We start from the raw sequence: 19391 nt of genomic DNA, 5'->3' as shown, positions 1-19391 counted from the left end.
GTGTGCAATCAGGAAAATGCAGAAGACTGGTTAGGTGCGTTAAAAGGAACTGTGGGGTCTGAAACCAACCTTCCTCAGACCCAGATGCAGTAATGCTGGATGTCTCTAGCCTCATGAGCCATTTCTTCCTAATGTGTCCCTGGATGACCGGGAAAATGGTAATCAGATTAATCAACACAGGAAATAGGATTTCCCAGGAAAGGAGCAAGAAAAAAAGTGTACTCAAGACAGACACTCACAGAATGCCTATACTTAAAAGGAGGCAGAACTTAGAAAGGAAATTGAGAAGTTTCACCAGACGAACACGTAGCTTCAGGGAAAAGATGGGAAGGAAGGTTTTTTTTCCAAGGAGAAGATTTGAACATATTTGAAAATGCAGATCCAGGAGAAGAACAGTCCCAGGGCTTCAGACTGCAAATGGAGGAGTTGGCCTCAGAAAAGATGGGGTTCCACTCTTCATCTGAAACAACATGGGAGCACGAACATGGAACTGGGATGTTTCAAGGTCAACAACGGTTCATGACAGACAGGGTACTAAGAGAGGAGAGCGGGGCACAGTCGTCCACTGGGAGATAAAACCAGAAACATTTTAGTCCTGCTGCCATGGTGATAACTCCAGAGCAACTGCCAACCAAGAACTTTTTTTTCTGAAGAAATCGTGTTCCAGAATCTCTACTGGATTTAAGAGTACAGTCAGCCCCATGTCTCAAATCTACATTTAAACAACTAGAGCACATTCCAATAACTGAGGTTTATAATGAAGATCCACATCATCAAAATAAGTTCAAATTCCATTCTCTATGTTCGATTACTAAAGGAACGAAGAATGCTAATTCAAGACAAGCAAACCGATGACAAGGTTTTCTCTCCTCTCTCCTTCCTTAGACACCCTTAAATATGACAGGAAAGAAAAAATTAAGTAGTAACTCGAAACAATAAAGTAAATAGGATAGAGAGAATTATTAAATAACAACAGGTTCCAACAATTTCTGAAAGATGATATGCAGACAGAGAAGTGATCTGGATCCAGCGGGTGGAGAGGGCCTCTCACAGTGAGGACTACAGCAACGGAGGGCCACTCTGACCCGCCCAACTGCAGAGAAAACACCAGATGAAATGCGATGGGAGTAAAAAGTGAAAACAAAGATATTAATTCAAACCATGTATAAGAAACGATGGATTCCATACTCCCATACATGGCAAGTCAGAGAGCCAGGTAAAACATTGAAAGGATTTTATCTAAGAAAGTTGAATAAACACTTTGGGGAGACCTAAGGCAGCCACTGTAGATGTCTGCCCCCAAAGCAAACAACTCTGCACTCTACCTTGAAGGGAGCCTCCAGAGTCACAGCCAGCCCATCCTGAAGCGACATCACCAGGCAAGATCCCGCCCCTAGAGGGAACCTCCTAGTCCTTGACTGTCCACTGTCAAAGAAGAACGTACAAACAAGGAGCGTGGATAACTGAGCGAGAAATGCCCAAGCAATGTGTAAGAGCAAGAATAAAATAAACAAACAAAAATGGCAAGGAAGAAACAGACAATTCAGGAAATAAGAGATACAATAAGACCCAATAAATGCAGACATCAGCAAAGATACAGCACCCATAAAACAGTAACAGAATGCCACAAAACAGTACCAGGAAGAGACAGCTTAGGAATTAAACATGTTTGTCAAAATAAAGAGCATTTTGTACAAGTGTTTGGAAGTTAAGGCTGAAGAAATCTTCCAAAAAAGTAGAATAACAGAGTGACTGAAAATGAGACAGGGAAGATCAATCAAGTGGATCCAAATTTCAACTAACAGGAGTACTGGAAAGACAATACAGAGAACTGGGGGAGGGGACCTGAATTAATGAAGAAGAAGAAGAGAGTCTTCCAGAGACGAGAAGGATAGGAGTGTTCAGATTGAAAGAACGCATCAAGAGGCCACAATGCTTGTTATTATTTATTGAGCATCTATTACATTGTTTTTCTAGGTGTTGGGTATATATTGAAATAGAAAAACGACAAAAACACCTCACCTCCGTGAAGCTTACACTCTAGTTGGGGAGACAGAATATAAAAAAGTCTGTCGTGGGCTGAAGTGTGCCCCCAAATTCATATGTTAAAGTCCTAACACAGTGTGTGACTGTATTTGGAGACAGGATCTTTAAAGACATAATTAAATTAAAACGAGGTCTTTAGAGTGGGCCCTAATCCAACACCACTGATGTCCTTGTGAGAGGAGATGTGGGCACAGATACACACAGACGGATGTGCCGTGAAGACACAGGGAGAAGACAGCTGTCGACCAGCCAAGCAGAGAGGCCTCAGGAGAAACCACCCCGCGGCACCTTCTCTCAGACTTGCAGCCTCCAGAACTTTCAGAAAATAACTTCTGTGGTTTAAATGCTCCCATCTGTGGTACTTTGTGATGGTAGTCCTAGCAAACTGATACAAAGTATATACACATATATACAAACACATGTATACACAAATACATACACACACCACACACACATGGATGTGTGTTTGCTTGTGTGTTTTTCCTTCACCAAGCAATCCCCCAATTCTCTGCAAACATTGACTGCACGTCCTGAAATTTAAGTCCATTCTGACTCTCCACCTGGAGTTTGTATCAGATCCCCAGGCCAAGAGCTCAGTCCCACAGGCTGCCCCTCACATGCCAAGCGCCAGTCCAGGCGCCGGTACTCCTGACCCACAACCCCTTCTTTGGGTTCAATAATTTGCTGGAATGGCTCGTAGAACTCAGGAAAACAGCTTACTTTCTTTTTTTTTTAAAGGAAGATTGGCCCTGAGCTAACATCTGTTGCCAATCTTTCTCTTTTTTTCCCTCCCCAAAGCCCTAGTAGACATTTGTACGTCACAGTTGTACATCCTTCTAGTTGCTCTATGTGGGCTTGATGAGTGGCGAGTAGGTCCACGCCCAGGATCCAAACGGGTGAACCCCAGGCCGCCGAAGCAGAATGCGTGAACTTAACCGCTACACTACCAGACCAGTCCCTGCTTTCTAGAATACTGATTTATCACGGAAAGATACAATTCAGGAACAGCCAGATGGAAGAGACACTTAGGGTGAACTATGGGAGAAGTGGTGCAGAGCTTCCATGTCCTCTCCAGGCAGCCCTCCAGCACTTCCTCACCAACCTGGAAGCCCTCCAAATCCCTTCAGGTAGGGTTTCTCATGGAGGCTTCATTAAGGAGGCACAAGTGATTAAATCATTGGCCACTGATGATTGAGCTCCATCTCCAGCTCCTCTCCACTCCCTGGAGGCACGTCTGAGGAAAGAAGAGACCAGTGAGGCTGCAGGAAGGTAAGCAAGTGAGGTGGTAGGATGAGATGAGATCAGAGTCAGGAGGAAAGGCAGAGGGTCTTATACAACACTGCAAAACTTCAACCTTACAATGAGTGAAAACATCCACACTTTTGCATTACTGTTAAATTTTAGAACTTCAAGAGCAAAGAGAAGATGCTAAATGCCTCCAGAGAGAAAATGAGTCACCTGTGAGGGTCCAGGAATGGGACTGGCATCAACGGAGTAGTGCACTCCAAATCCTGGAAAAATGGCAACATGAAGTGGATGCTGTTTATTGCCAAACTGGCAAACAAATATAGGAGGGATACAGAAATTTTCAGATTGTTTGAGAATTTAGAAATTTTACCTCTAGTAAAATGAGGAGGTAAATCCAGAAGAGGAGAAATGTGATATAGAAAACACTGATGGTAACACAAGAGCACAGTCCCAGGATGATAACTGCATGGGAACCCTGGAGGGTGACCGCTCCAGATCAGAATGATGGGTAGGTCTCTAGAGCCCGGAGTGTGACCGCTCCAGATCAGAATGAGAGGGAGAGTTCTAGAGCCCCGGAGGGTGACCACTCCAGATCAGAATGAGAAGGAGGTCTCTAGGGCCCCGGAGGGTGACTGCTCCAGATCAGAATGAGAGGGAGGTCTCTAGAGAGAAGTGAGAAGGGATAGAGAGACCCAATGACTGGAAACTGAAAAAATCTTGAAGATTTGGGACATGTACCTGTGGGGGAGAGAGAAAAAGAGAGGAAGGAAGAGAGCAGAGAGATTTTCCCCTCTAATCTGATTGTAGGAAATTTCCTTTCGGTGGCACTCCGATCATAACACTGAGCCAACGGAGAAGGAAATTTAATTCTAACATATTAGTTCATCTACAGTATACAACACTCACAGAATTAAACAATATATACTTGTTACTGATCTTCACTCTTCAGAGTCATTCCACAGACTGATGTTGGTAACGTTTCCCCACACCCAACATCTTTGTCTTTAGTTGAGGATGGTATTTAAGGTAAGGGCTTTGGCCATTTTGGTGAGTTACTCGGTTTTCCTGGGTTTCTCCCATGTATACGTGTTATTAAACTTTTGTTTGCTTTTCTCCTGTTAATCTGTCTTATGTCAATTTAATTCTTAGACCAGCCAGAAGAACCCAGAAGGGTAGAGGAAAATTTCCTCCTCCCCTACAGTACTTTCACAAACCCAGACGGTATAGCCCACTACACACCTACGCTCTATGGCACTAATCTTACGGGACCACCATCGTATACGTCGTCTGTCGTTAACCAAGACGTCGTTAAGTGGCACGTGACTGTACTGAGAATTATTTTATACCACAGAAGATGTTTTTCTCACAAATTGAACCAGTCCATATTTAGGTCTACCACTGGTTTTGCAGAAGGTATAAAGCTATCTCTAAAATTAGCATTTATCAATACACACAATAGTTTCTTCACTTTACATACATAAATGGCAATAGATACTCTATCTTACTTAAGGCTTGAGTATTTAACAACTATATAATCAGATTAGTTCAATGACTTGAAAACCAATACTTCTGGTACTGGTATTCCAATAAAAACGAAAAGATAGATTTAGTATGGTTTTACAATGTACTAACTGAAAATTTACTAACTCCTAAAATATAAGTACCTAAATATGCCGTACTCTGCCCACTACAGTAGTTTCTAGGATAAATCATCTATTTCCATAAGAATTCACACATATTTTTAAATAGCCCATAAGAACTAAATAATTATTACTATAGATCTCATCCAAATAATAAAAAGAATATATATATTTTTTCAGGACAGTTAGACAACAGGGTGTGAGAAGGGTTGTGTTGCTTCAGGAGAGAAAGGATTACAGTCAGAACGGAAGAAAGATACTTCTCAGTAGTCTTAACAAGCCCAGTGAGAAATTTAAAATCTGGAGGGGAAAAAAGAAATCTGAAAGTTAAAGAGATTTGAGTAATACTAACAAACTGGGGGAGTTGTGGTAATGACTATACAAAAAGATGAGTCAGGATTAGACAAGAAAAACAAGACACATTGGATCTGGGGTCTGGTAGAAGGGTTAGGATTCTCTACACTTGCATAAATTTCTCTGCCATGCAGAGTTATTCTTCTCTTTTTTTAATAAGTGGAAGGAAAAGTAAAAACTAACTCAGCAACATCCATTTTGGCATAAGGGAATCCTCTGCCAACACTTTCCAAATGAGCTGGGGCCCCTTGGCTTCTCAGCGACTATAAGTTTAAGGCTTAACAAGACTCTGAGTAATGCGATACTTTTCACCTCCTATAATACTAACTGTACGGCATGAAATTACTACAAACCAAGTTGTATTCACCACTGACCTATAACTGATGCCAGAGACATGCTCAGCAGAGCTTTCTAATCATACTTAACAGTGGAAGGAAGAAAAAGGTGGCATCACTAACACAGCAAAAGACGAAGCAAAAGTATTATTTTGAGCAGATTTCGTAGAAGGCGAACCTAATACCTTAAACTGAATGGGAACTAGTAGGCGTAATCTTGGTTTTTATATATAATTCAATACACAAGGTCCCACCATAATGCAGAGCTGGAAGCAGTACTTCTAAAGGAAGCAGAATAGTCACACAACACAATCCCGCTACCATTTCCCAAAACATATATATTTCCCTCAAGCTCTCCTACCTAAGTGATGATCAGGCTTATCCCTGCTTGAAACATGAAATGAGAGGTTATCTCACAACATTGCTGTAGGAGACAGAGCTGATCCTGATGCCTAGTGCACAACACTGCTCTAGAAGATAAAGCTGATCCTGATGCCTAGTACACAATACTGCTGAAGGAGATAGAGCTGGTCCTGACGCCTAGTGCACAACACTGCTGTAGGAGATAGAGCTGGTCCTGACGCCTAGTACACAACACTGCTGTAGCAAACAGAGCTGATCCTGATCACCAGTGCACAACACTGCTGAAGGAGATAGAGCTGGTCCTGATGTCTAGTGCAAAACACTGCTGTAGGAGATAGAGCTGATCCTGATGCCTAACACACAACACTGCTATAGGAGATACAGCTCATCCTGATTAGTGTAGCATAAAATTGAGCGGGAAACTCTTTCACCCCAAGCACTCCTAAATGAAAAAGGATGCTGGCCCTCCTGCCATGGAACGTACACCCAATACCCTGTTGCCCTTGGCAGACACTGGCTATACACACTTCTCCAAATCTTTGGTCATCTTTCAGTCTATTATGGGATAGGATGAAATGCATTTGGTGCCTGATCTACCTAGTTAATGGAGCCGCTAAAAATAAAAGTAAACATATTCAAAAAAAAAAATTTAATAGAATATGTTAAATTAAAATTTTCCACATTTACAAACAGAAAACTTTGATGTCTGGCACCTCACTTATTATACTGGAATGATACTTCAGGTCCACCATCTCTTATACTCCGGTATAAAATCCAAAAAGCTCTACAACCTAGAAGTTTTTCTTGAGTTTGTGGCAGACTCATTTGGCCTCAAAATCTGACCTAAATTGATGTAAGGTTATTTATGGTCAAGACTTAGCCCATGTGGCATAATTATCCAGATCTTTTGCTGAAAACATATTAACATTTGATTACAGGGTGCTGCCCAGACACTACTGGGGAAGTGAATGATGTGATATACCATCTATGTCCTATATTATCTTTTTAAAGTCCAAAAAAACTAGAATTCTGAAACACATCTGGCCTCAAAGGTTTTGAATAAGATTTTGGACTGCACTTTAGATTCAAATGAGTTACAATACAAAGCTATATAAAATATCTTCTATACTATACATACACGATAAACTCATAGTTACCAGATGAAAGCTTAATTCCACTACCTTTTATCAGGAAACCATTTACACGTTAACTTTAAAAAGCATCAGACAGGCAAACCTGCGGTCTATGTGCAGGAGTCCCTCTGTGTTCTCTTGTCTAACATAAGGTGAGGAGCGTTGGATGGTTTGGGTTTCCTCAATACACCAAGGGTTCCTCCCCACCCCTCCAGTGTTTTCATTGGCATGTTTCATTTTTTAAAGAACACTTTGTACAGTCAATAACAAAGCCATTTTTTCAGGAGTTCATTTTGTCATTTTCTTCAGTGCTTTTCACTGAATTTCCGTCCTTAAGAAGAACGGAGAACCAAGCCCCAAGAGCCATCTGAGACACTGGCTGGAAACAGGATGGGAACGTGGGCTTTCCCAGCACCAGAGAGACCACCTCCGCACTTCCAGACCAGGCCATGCAGTTTTCCAACCACCACAAGTGAAGCATAATGCCTGAGGAAAGCAAAGGAAAATGATCACCTGATGTTACCACCTTGAAGAAACATAAGCATTATCTTATGAAAGCACAAGTTCAACGACCTTGAGAAACTAACACAAAACAAAATCAGATGGTCCTGGAACCTGACAGCTGTCACAGCTCCTCGAGGAGGGCACTTCAGCCTTCACCAGAACTGAAACGCACAGGGCGTCCTGTGGTTCTACAGCAAATCCCTGAGTCTCAGAGAATGTTCTTTTTACCAACAGCTATTAAAACAAGGTAACACACTTCAAAAACATAAATTCCACTTTTCTGGTCTCTTCTCCTGATCCTTGATTAGAAATCTGGCATTCTGTTGGGAGGATCGGTATTAATTAGATCACTAAATTGAACTGTTCTTAGCATTTAAAAAGACTGAGCCCGGCTGAGAAGAGAGCGGTCTGCACAGCAACAGTGCCATCTTGTGACCAAAGCAGAGATTCCCCTTTGTTAACACCTGCCTTACCACAGGAGACACACCACCTTGTGTAGTCTTTGGGACCTGTCTGAAGTCCCAGGCATGGCCATCCTACAATACTCTGGGGCAGAAGCAAAGCAGCCACCAACGTCTGTGCTCTGGAAAAATTAGGATGACAGCTCAACATTCCTGTGATTTATATATTTATTCCTCATCTGTCTCATGTCCCTTCTATCACCATGAAAGCATCAAGGCAACAGCTACCATTCCTTCAGATGTAAATATGGAGAAGCAATCAAGTGAAACAGACTTAAAGATTCCTTTATTGCCACAATATCAGCAAGCTTGTCCCCCTTATCTGAGACTCCAACATTAAACATTTTTCTAACACCAGGATTGTAATAATCTTAAAAATTAGTATTTTGGTGGTGAACATGATGTTTCCCTTCCCACTCCAGAGCCAGTCGATCACATTCTGTTAATTCTCCATTGAGCACATCTTGCAAATCTGACCACGCGTCTCTATTCCCCTCCCACTGACCTAGGTAAGGCCTTTGACATCTACTTCTTGACTATTGTAAAATCTTTCAAATTGGTTTTGTTGCTAAAGGATTTTCTTGTTAATCTTCCTTGTATCCTCCAGTGTTATCTGATAAAGGGACTTTCAACTTGTGACACACACTTCTAATTGTTCGTCAATATCTGTTCTCACTTCCTTCTGTAGTAATGGAACCTTCAATTGGGCACAGCTAAGTCTAATTTCCTAGGCTGCCCTTCACTAAAGGCAGGCACAGGACTAACTCTGACCCAAGACGTGTGGAAGTAACAGGAAGTATGCTCTTGTGTGCCTTCCTGCTAGCCACAATGCAGATCCAACAGCAAGAGCAGGAATAGCCGCCCTGGGCCATGAGGAGGGAGATGGACGGGGCCTGGATCCCTGATGACTGCGGAGTCCAGCAATCAGCTTTCGCCAGAACAACCCAGGGGAGCCTGGGCCTTCCTTATTTAAGTCACTCGCACTTTTAGTCTCTCCCTGTCTATCTCTTTCTCTCTCTGTTATACTGGAAGAAACATCACCTTAATCGATACCGAATTTGGCACCAAACGTGCAGCTGCTTTAGTAGAATCTAACACGTGGAACTGGCTTAGTACACACACAACAGGGGCAAGGCCCAACCACCACCACAGGCTGGAGACCAGCGATTACTAACTTATGTGACAACCTGGCTGGGCCGTGGTGCCCAGATACTTGGTTAAGCACTATTCTGGATGTTTCTGTGATGGTATTTTTGGAGAAAACTAACATTTAAACGGGTGGACTTGGAGTAAAGTGACTGCCCTCCATAATGTGGGCAGGCCTCATCCAGTCAGTTGAAGGCCTGAACAGAACAGAAGACGGACCTCCCTCAAGCAGGAAGGAATCCTGCCAGCAGACTGCCTCTAGAGCTGAACCACAACATGACTTCTCTGGACCTCCAGGCTGCTGGCCCACCCTGCAGATTCTGAACTTGCCAGCCTCCCTGATCATGTGAGCCAATTCCTTAACACCGCCCCCCCATACACACACTCTATTGGTTCTGTTTCTCTGGAGAACCCTAATAAAGCCAGTAACCCTCAATATGCCATGGAAAAATATTTAATAATATCATTGTTTACAATATCTTAAAAGACAGACCACATGCTAATCAAAGCTTATATAACTCTAGGGTGACTGGAAGAAAATCTCACAACGTTAGTGTGTTTAATGAGAGGCCAGGAAAGATCCCGGGAATCTGGAAGCAAAGATGGAAGGAATACAGCTCTAAGGAAGGCTCTCTGCCTGTAGATTATAGAGTCATGAGTCGCTTAACGACAGGGATCCGCCCTGAGAAATGTACTTTCAACCTCGCACAAACATCACAGAGTGTACTTACACAAACCTAGAAATGTTCTGTCTCTTGACAGGGTTATGGATTACACACACCTATGAAACTGTCAAAATCCCTCGAAACGCACATGCAGCTTAGTGTACACACGTTACAGATCCACCAGCTCTGCTGCAGGTGGGGTGGGGGCAACTACTCCAGCAACCACCGGATCTTCCTTCTGCTTCTCTGAGTCACACTCCAGGTTCCCGTGCAGCTCCACGATGAAGCGCACTAGCTCTTCTGCAGATCACCCACGTCGACAAGGCTGGATCTTGAGGTGGAAAGAGACCTGTGCAGGCTCTGGTACAGCAAGACGTGTTCCTCTTTGTCCTCTGGGTTCTGGTGTGTCTCTGTCCTCTCCCACTTTGTGTGCTATCGGCCCTGCTAACTTTTATTCCCACATCAGTAGGGCACAATCACACAGACTTCTAGAGACTGCTCAACCAGCTTCCATGACTAAGATCTCACTCTGGGAAGAACTTCCTCACCTCCCCTGCAGTGATTCTGCTCTGACCAAGGCCTGGCTGACAGTTAGCGACACCCCTGCCCCTTACAAGCAAGACAGACACTGCTGTGTAATTAACTATCAAGTCAAGGAGTTAAAACTCATTCTTTGCCTAACCCTTCTAGATGGTGAAGCTCAAATGCTTACATAAATTATTTTTCAGTTTCCTTTTGACCAGGTGAACCTTTATTTACCTTTCAAGACCCACTTCAAAGTCCATATCGTCTCTGAAACCTTCACTGATTCCCCGAAGAATTCCTAATCTTCTCTTTTCCCCAAGCAGTACATTTTCAGCTCTTTGAGAATAGGGTTTATGTTACATTCGTCTTGTATTTTTTAGATACAGCACAACTGGAAGGTGTATGGTCAAAATATATTTATTAAGTAAGTCAATGAATGAAAGTTATCTTAATGAAGAGGTGGGTCAACAAGAGAACCTTTCAGGGTAAAACAGAGAAGCATATTTAATTGCAACTAACACTCAAAAATTCTGGTAGAGAACAGCTCAAGTAACCTACACTCTCATTTTATAGAACAGATGGAAATGAGAGAGGCCAGAGGCTTTATTTGAGGAAAAAACAATAAAATTTTTGCCAACAAGTAATTTATAAAAATGAGAAAGAAAATTTTTCCTCTTGGCAACAAGAGAGAAACTCCTACAGAAGGTAAAATAATCTGTTAATAAAGGTTACTATTTAGCGACTGTGGTCTTATGTCTCATTCAGTGGAACAGTTGGGAACTTTTAGTAAGTAAACTTGACTCTATGGAAAACCATGGCCACTATTTTAAAATTGAGATATGCAGTACCAAAAATGCCGTTGAGACCTACTTAAACGAATGTTATCCCTCACAGTGCCTTTCTAGTAACATAAAGGAAATCAAGAGGAGGTTGGGGGGGGGTGGGCAGGCAACCTGATTTAAAAGGAAGAAAATAAATCTAGTCTTTTAAAAAAATTACTAGCCTAATTTGATATACCAATAGAAATATTTTAACTACTACCAGATAATCTAACGAATGGTAAAACTACACCTTTAAACAACTGTTAGGAGCTCCATGAAGCTCTTATCTCTACATTGTTCCTTTTCTGTCCCCAATCCCAAAACGTGATCCCTCTACATTTCATACCTTTTCTTCTTTTAAACATTTCGGGGAGTTTTGTATCATTTACTTTTCCCTACCATTCCATATTTTTTCCCATGTTACATCATTTTTCTTCTATTTTTGTTCCTTTTCAGCAGCCCCCATTTCCTTCGTTTTTTCCACTGCTGTTCCTCATAACTTCACCCTGTATCAGTTTACTATTTCTGCTGGCAAACAGAGAAAACAAAAAATCCCACCACTACTATGGACTGCAACCAAAGAACACAGGAAAGGGAGAAGCTGAGGTTCACGTACAATCTACCAAACCAATGCAGATTCAAAATTAAGTCAAGTACTTACTGTAAGCATCTAAAACACAGATACTTCTAGTTTGATAGTTACCTCGTGCTATCATCAGTTTTAAAAGTATTATTTTACACACCTGAGGGTAGTCTTCACTGTGCTCACAGCAAGTAATCAAATTTCCAGATATCAAATTGTTTATTATCAAAGAAGTTCTGTGAATTCAAGATAAAGAAACATCACCAAGCTTGCTATTTTCAGAGATACCGTACCCAGCAGCTATTCCTTTGTCAGCCTAAGAAACAAAAACAAGTCTGATAATTATCTTCTCTCCACTGGCAGTAAGTTTTTACCTAGAAGAAGGGATATTTTTTATATAGTACTGGTAGAGCAGAGTAATGACACCAGACAGTCCTGAAATCGGTTTCTACTTGAAGATCTTGTAACCACAGGCCCTCCACGACCAGTTCAACTGACCCCATCTTATCAACAGAGTGATTGTGAGTTGTCTTTTGGGAACTGAGAGTCCCTCCTTGTCCAGTGCAGGCTGGACCAGCCTGCCCACCAACTGGGCCTGCGAAAGTGCCCAATAAGTGACCCTTCTGACATCAAGGGGCTGAAAACCCCACCCTCAGATCATGGATAACGCTGCCATTCTGTGAACATGCACCCTACGACGAGCCATGAAGCTTGACTGTGCTTGCTCAGACCATCAATTACCTCACTTTTCCTCACCTCCAATCATCTATCCCCACACTTCAGACTGTCCTGCCCTTCATCCCATAAATTTTGCCCCAAGTCCTGGATGGGGCAGACAGATCTGAGAGCAATGTCCCTGTCTCCTTGCAGATCAACTTTGCACTAAAGCCTTTTCTTTTCTTAAAAGCTAATGTTGTGATAACTGGGTTTTTTTTTTAATGCACATCAGGCAGAGAACCCCCAGTCTGTGCGGTAACATCTTCTCAACAATTACCTCATTAAGATGGGTATAGGAGGGTGGGTTAGAGATGAACATAAGGAATCCAGTTTTGTGTTGCTTAAATCAGAGAAGAATGACAATAGACCACATTAGTCCTGCTAAACTTTAAGAAACGGTTTTTGATCTACTGTCAAATATAGTCTCTTCACTGACAAAAAGGAAAAGAACTAAAAGGCTTTCAAGAAAACCACCAGAATTGACTTGATTTTGGCCTATGGCAAATGTGCTTATGAATGAATAGAGATTGCTTATCACTAATTTAAAAGTTTTTCAAGTACTTTTTTTCTTTAGTAACAAGAAACTCTTCAAATGAAATCCTACAAGTTTAACCAGATAGAGACACCATGCTTGTAGCTGGATTTGGTGTGCTGAACTAAGATGTTCTCCTGGTCATCCCTCCCTCGTCCCTCAAGACAGCTCCTAAAACAATGCCACAGAGCCCTATGTCTTCATAGAGCAGAGTCTGAAAACCGGCGTCCTCTAAATAATTCTTTGCAGGAAAACAGCAGCTATCTCCTACTAAAGAACACAGTCTTTTGAGTCCTGCAGTGGCCAGGTTATCAAAGAATTAAAAGCCCATAAAGTTTGCTAAGGCACTTGAGTGGCTCCATTTAGGCCACCAGCGTGAAGTTCAGATACCTGTAGCGAGCGGCCAAGTGAGGCCAAGCGCCAGGAACACCTTTCTGACAGAAGAAGCAGGAGTCACAAGGACTCCTGACGGATAGGCTGGTCTAATCTTGCTTTTTCAGCCTTCGGTCAAATCCTTTGCATCATAAAAGTCATTGCTCCCAGCAGAAAGAAGATTCCGAAGATTCAGGGGAGGCAGAAATAACAGATCACCAAGCGACAATTAGGAATACTCATATGACAAAGAAGCACTTCCTCCTAAGTCAAAAAGAGCCAAGTCATCCTCTGCCATACTTAACAGTCACTATTTAGAAATCTGGGGAAAAAAAGTGCAAAATTATTTATTTATTTATTTAAATTAATTTATTTTTGTGAGGAAGATCAGCCCTGAGCTAACATCCATGCTAATCCTCCTCTTTTTGCTGAGGAAGACTGGCTGTGAGCTAACATCTATTGCCAATCCTCCTCCCTTCTTTTTTTTCCTCCAAAGCCCCAGTAGATAGTTGTATGTCATAGTTGCACATCCTTCTAGTTGCTGTATGTGGGACGCGGCCTCAGCATGGCCGAAGAAGCAGTGTGTCGGTGCGCGCCCGGGATCCGAACCCGGTCCACCAGTAGCAGAGCACGCACACTTACCCGCTAAGCCATGGGGCCGGCCCCACAATTTTTAAAACAGAAGAATTTATGTGCTCTCATGTTTCAAATACTTATTATAGACTTCTTATTATACTTATTAGCCCAGGTTCATTTTGTTTGATATCCACTAGAGGTTTTTCAAGTTATGAAGGAAAAATAATTTGAACTCTTATTAATATCAGCGATATTTTACAAATTGAATAAACTATGATGAGTTAAATGCCTAAGTATCATCTTATTTTCAATATATTTGTGTTTTAACTTTAACCTATTGATAATCATTACTCACCTTGAAAATTTCAAAAACCTAATTAGCTTTCCTTCTCTGTATTTGCTCCCTTGTATCCATCCTCCATGTGAAATAAATGAATCTTTCTAATATAAATGTAATCACATCACTCCATTATTAAAAATTCTTCAGCAGATCCTCACCGTAAACATAACAGTTGTGTGAAGTTATGGAATAAGCTACTCAAATTAAATGTTACTCAAAAGCACGGACAATTAAAACCAACAGAGGTAGTACTGTCCCGCTAAAGACTAAGGAGGGACATTACAGCCTCATTTTTTAATAGCCAGATTGGGGGGCCCTGAGGGTTCTGGATAGTGTGAAGATACTAACAAAAGAAAATTTGTAAGCTTCTAATAACATGGCCTTAAAATATATAAAGAGAAACCTGACAGAACCCAGGGATAAATGTACAAATCTAACCATACTTGGAGATTTTAACACGCCTCTTTCAATAATTGACTGGAGAATTTTTTCTTTTTCTAAAGTAATGCTATAGAGGATTTGAATAACAAAATTAACAAATGTCACCTAATGGACATATAGAGAACACTGTACTATTAAACAAATGTAAAATTCACATTCTTCTCATGCACACATGAAATATTTATAAAAACTGACCTAATGTGGGGCTATGAAGCAAGTCAAAATAGATTTCAGAGGGCTGATAGAATATAGCATATGTTCTCCCTTCATTATAAAAATAAAAAAATAAGAAAGATGACCAGAAAATCCCCATATGTTTATAAATAGAAAACAAACTTCCAATAAAAAAGATGAACAAAGTTAAATGCTGGATCTTGAAAAGATATAAAAATTTGACAAACCTCAGGCAAGACTGATTAACAAAAAGAGGACATTATGATAAATCCTACAGATATTAAAAAGATAACAAGGAGATATTGTACACAACTTTATGTCAATAAGTTTGCAGACTTACATAAAATGTGAAAATTACTAAATAAAAAAAGCTCCTAGAACTGATTTAAGAAGAAAGAGAAAACTTTTCAGAGTCCTATAACCATTAAAAAGACTGAATCAATGGTCCAGACTTTTCCCACAAAGAAATCTCCAGGCCCACATGGCCTCAACTGCAGGTGCTACCAAATATTCAAGGAAAAAAAATAATTGCAATGTTATATAAACTGTTCCAGAGAACATAAATGAGAACCTACTCCTCAATTCATTTTATGAGGCCACATAGCCTTGATTCCAAATTCTAATATGACTATTTCAAGAATGAAAAATTACAGGCCAGTTTCATTTATGAACATACATGGAAAAAGCCTAAGCAAAATATTATCATACAATATCCAGAAAAAAAAATATTCCTATACATCACAAAATTATGCAAGTTTTTGTTGAAAATCCAAAAGAATCTATAGACAAATTTTTAGATTTAATAAATTTCCCAGTGTCATGAAATACTAGAAAACTGTCAAAACTCTCCAAATTGACAGATTTAATGTAATTCCAACAAGTTTTTCATGAAACTTGACAAGCTGATTCTAAAATGTATACAGAAATACAAAGGGGTCAAAACAGCCAAAATACCCTTAACAAAACAAAAACATAAGGGCAGATTTGCCCTACATTGTATAACACCGATGCTATGGCAATTAAGTTAGTGTAGTCCTAGCTCAGGGACCAACAAGCACAGCAACTACACAGAACAGAAACCAGACCATGCTAATGTGGACACTTGATTTATGACAAAAGTAGCACTACCGAGTCCTAGGAAAAGGACAGACTTTTCAATAAATTCTGTTTCAACAACTGGGCATCCATTATGCAAGAAAAAAAGAAGGAAGGAAAGGAAAGAAAATAGATTCCTACCTCATACTAATAAGCAACAATCAACTGAGGTAGATTAAAGACCTAAATGTGGTCTATTTTTAATTTAAAAAATGAAGCTTCCAGAAAATAACACAAGAGATTATCTGGGGTGTGGAAAGATCTCTTAAACAGGACACAAAAAAAGCATTAATTATAAAGGAAAATATAGATATAATAAATTACATAAAAAGTAACAACCTTCCTTTGTAGGAAAAGAAAACACCAAAAAGCAAAACCCCAGAGAGAGTAAGAGGGCAAGCCACATCACAGATGGAGAAGGAACTTGATTGCGATGTCAGAAACTGAAGGGGCTGGTATTTTATACTGCTTGCCAGTAAACAGTTGGCCCGCCGGTTTCACGGATGTGGGGAGAAGACATGAGACGCCTGACTCAGAAACGAGGGACGGTCAGTCACTCATGACAACACAGCAGCCAGGTCAAACAAGGCGTGAACCTGCCACCTACCAGTGGCACATGGACACAAAAGGCGCTTAGGAAGTACCTCTAGAAAGAATAAACAGTTAGGGGAACACCACCACGGTCCTGCTCACGTCGCTCTAAGGAGGAGATTCTTCCTCCCTAAGCACAAGGCAGGGAGAGGCACTTTGCTGGAGGGAACAACTGATGACTCTCTCCACCTACTTACTTGAGCCTCTGTCAACAAGGAGAGAAGGAGAAGCACCAATGCAGTCAACGAAGGGCATCCACTGTTACCAGTTGGACTAATGCATGGAGCCAAAGTGGAAAGTCGCTCTTCATGAGCATCACAACCTCTCCCGTTCCCTTGGACCTGCCTGAGCTCTGGCCTATCCCTTCATCCTCTTCATCATGTTTCCGTGCAGAGGACAGAAGGTGGAAGGCTCTTACTTTCTAACAGCTGGCTGGATAAGTTGATTAAGTTCCAAGATTTAGATGTGGGACTGGAACAAGGGGCTTGCACTCGGGACTCAGGTCCAAATCATGTTCCCCAGTTTAGTTCCATCAGAGACACCTGGTAACGTTCAGGGTTGAGCTAACACGAAGAATTGGATTATCAAATCACATTCTCATGAACCAGAGACCTTACCCACTGTCAACCTTTACTAATAATTTTAAGTACACAAGCAATCAGGTGGCACAAGATGAGCAGGGACATCCATGTGGCTTCCTACAAGTCTTGCTTCTAGCTCACAATGTTTTCCAACTCAGAGAAATAGAAGAGTTCTCTAAGCAAGGCTCCCAGGTCACCTCACACAACGGGGAGCATTTAGATCATGCCCCATGTCCAATAAACCTTAGGGTGTCAAACAGCTTATATGACATCTCCAGGAGGCCATGCCTCATCAATCTAGAGATTCCAGGTTGGGTTTATCAGAGGCAATCCTTACCAGGGACACTCTGCTCACAGCATACTACAAGTATGAGTTCTCTTAGCAAAACCCCTTGGTCCATTTACCACAGTCAGTTATCAACATGTTTAACTGGGTCACCCACCTTCTTTCTTTCGTGAGAGTGTCACCCTGGAAATTGGAAGGAAACGGATCCCAGGCCAGCTGCTAACTCGTTCCCCAAAGAGTTATCCCACTCTCACCTGGATCATTAAAAAAGCTGATGTTTTCATCTCCATTAGGATATGTTTTTGTAACTATTTCTTGCATTGAGATTCTATCATTAGAAAGAACAGTCTTTGATACTCCTAACCACCTAAATAAATGAATGATGAATGAGTGATTTAATATGATATAGCCACTTGAAAAGTATGTTTTCAAAGACTATTTAATAATTAAAATGTTCATAATAAATTAAGTGGAAAAAATATCAAATTGTATCACTATGATTTCTATTATTGTAAATACTATATGCAGTCAAAGGAAATAAGTCAGTGTAACAGTTTTTTCAATGAATGGCTTATTTTCTTCTTTATATTTCTTTGTATATTCCAAATGCTTTATGCAACTACATTACTTTCATGATTAGGAAAAATTATTAGAAAAGTATCTTCAGTTTAAGTATTTATCTGTTGCTTATTTTGTAAAATACACCTTCTTACACTCGCACCCTCTCCTTAACCTGAGCAAAGTCAGGTGTCCCTCTTCTTGCTCCCTTGGCCCCCATACTATTCCCTCTATTACCAGAATCTTACCACATTCCATGATAATTGCCCTGAGGACCTTCAGAACAAGGATCATTTCGTATATATTTTAGTATCTGCAGTGCCTAACAAAGTTCCTGAAACAAAGTAGATACTTATTAAATGCTGGATAAAGTAACATACACTAATAAAATCTTATTTTCAAGATTGTATTTCATATTGTCATTCCACACTTGAGACGTATTTTTATGACTGAAAATACAATAGCTACAAACTATAGCTACGATGTCTCCTCAAGCTTTTAAAATCTCATTTAATGTGGAATATTTTGATCTGTAAACTCTTACTAAAAAGAAGCGGATACTTTGCCCAAACGAATTAGAGATTTTTAATGTCAGAACCTCTGCCTCCTGCCACTTAAAGAAAAAAGCAGAAAGAGGAGGAGGAGGGGGATCGGTAATGTAGCATTAACAGAGGTTTGCTTTTGTTTTCCGGATTCCACACATACACCAAGCATACGATGACAATATGCAAAGTTAACTGAATTAACTGACCTTTAAAAGTAAGATACATACACAGCTGAAATAGTGGTGGAAATCTTTCATTCTAATAGAACTACATGTCCAAAGCTTGTTTTTCCAATATGAACACATGGACTTTCTGGTCACTGCTGACGAATGACGGAGGCCATGCCCAGTCACCAGGCATCCTTTTATCTCAGCTCAAGAGCATGACAGAACAGATGGTGGCGATTTTCTTTTTAATGTTTCCTTTAAAACACAATTCTTGCTGTCAGAGTACCACTTTTTAAGGATTATTATTGGGATGATTTATACAAATTTTCAAAACGTTACCAAATAATCTAAGCTTCCTTTTTCAATGAGTTCACAAACTGGATTTTCTTTGTCAAGTAGTAAGAAAACAATCTGGAAGGGTCAGTATTTCACATGTGATTGATTTCCTCTGAGGAACCGGATGACATGACACACTACTGCTATAAGATACTGATATTTCTGTTATAAATCATACTCTTCAATTCAAGCTTTCCCATCTAAAAATCATGTAAACTTCACCTGCACAAACATCATAGCCACTTTCTAAAAAGAA

General features: G+C 40.7%; 1 protein-coding gene across 9 annotated transcripts in view; it reads right to left on the bottom strand.

Moving 5' to 3' along the window:
- Positions 1-19391, bottom strand: part of NSUN3 (NOP2/Sun RNA methyltransferase 3) — a 187543-nt gene that overhangs the window by 139287 nt on the left and 28865 nt on the right. Inside the window, exon 6 of one of the 9 annotated variants that reach the window (XM_087439466.1) lies at positions 5-7605. The exons of the other annotated variants lie outside the window; for them this stretch is intronic. Within the exon in view, the coding sequence (XP_087295592.1) occupies positions 7452-7605 (154 nt within the window). The 3' untranslated portion in view covers positions 5-7451. Of the gene's footprint in view, positions 1-4; positions 7606-19391 lie in introns of those variants that run through there. 9 annotated transcript variants of the gene reach the window in all.

The sequence above is a fragment of the Ceratotherium simum genome, chromosome 15, assembly GCF_057802395.1.
Source record: "Ceratotherium simum simum isolate JZ-2026a chromosome 15, ASM5780239v1, whole genome shotgun sequence".
Classification (NCBI taxonomy): Eukaryota; Metazoa; Chordata; class Mammalia; order Perissodactyla; family Rhinocerotidae; genus Ceratotherium; species Ceratotherium simum.
Note: the sequence above shows the minus strand (reverse complement) of the source record. Positions and strands in the feature narration are given on the sequence as shown.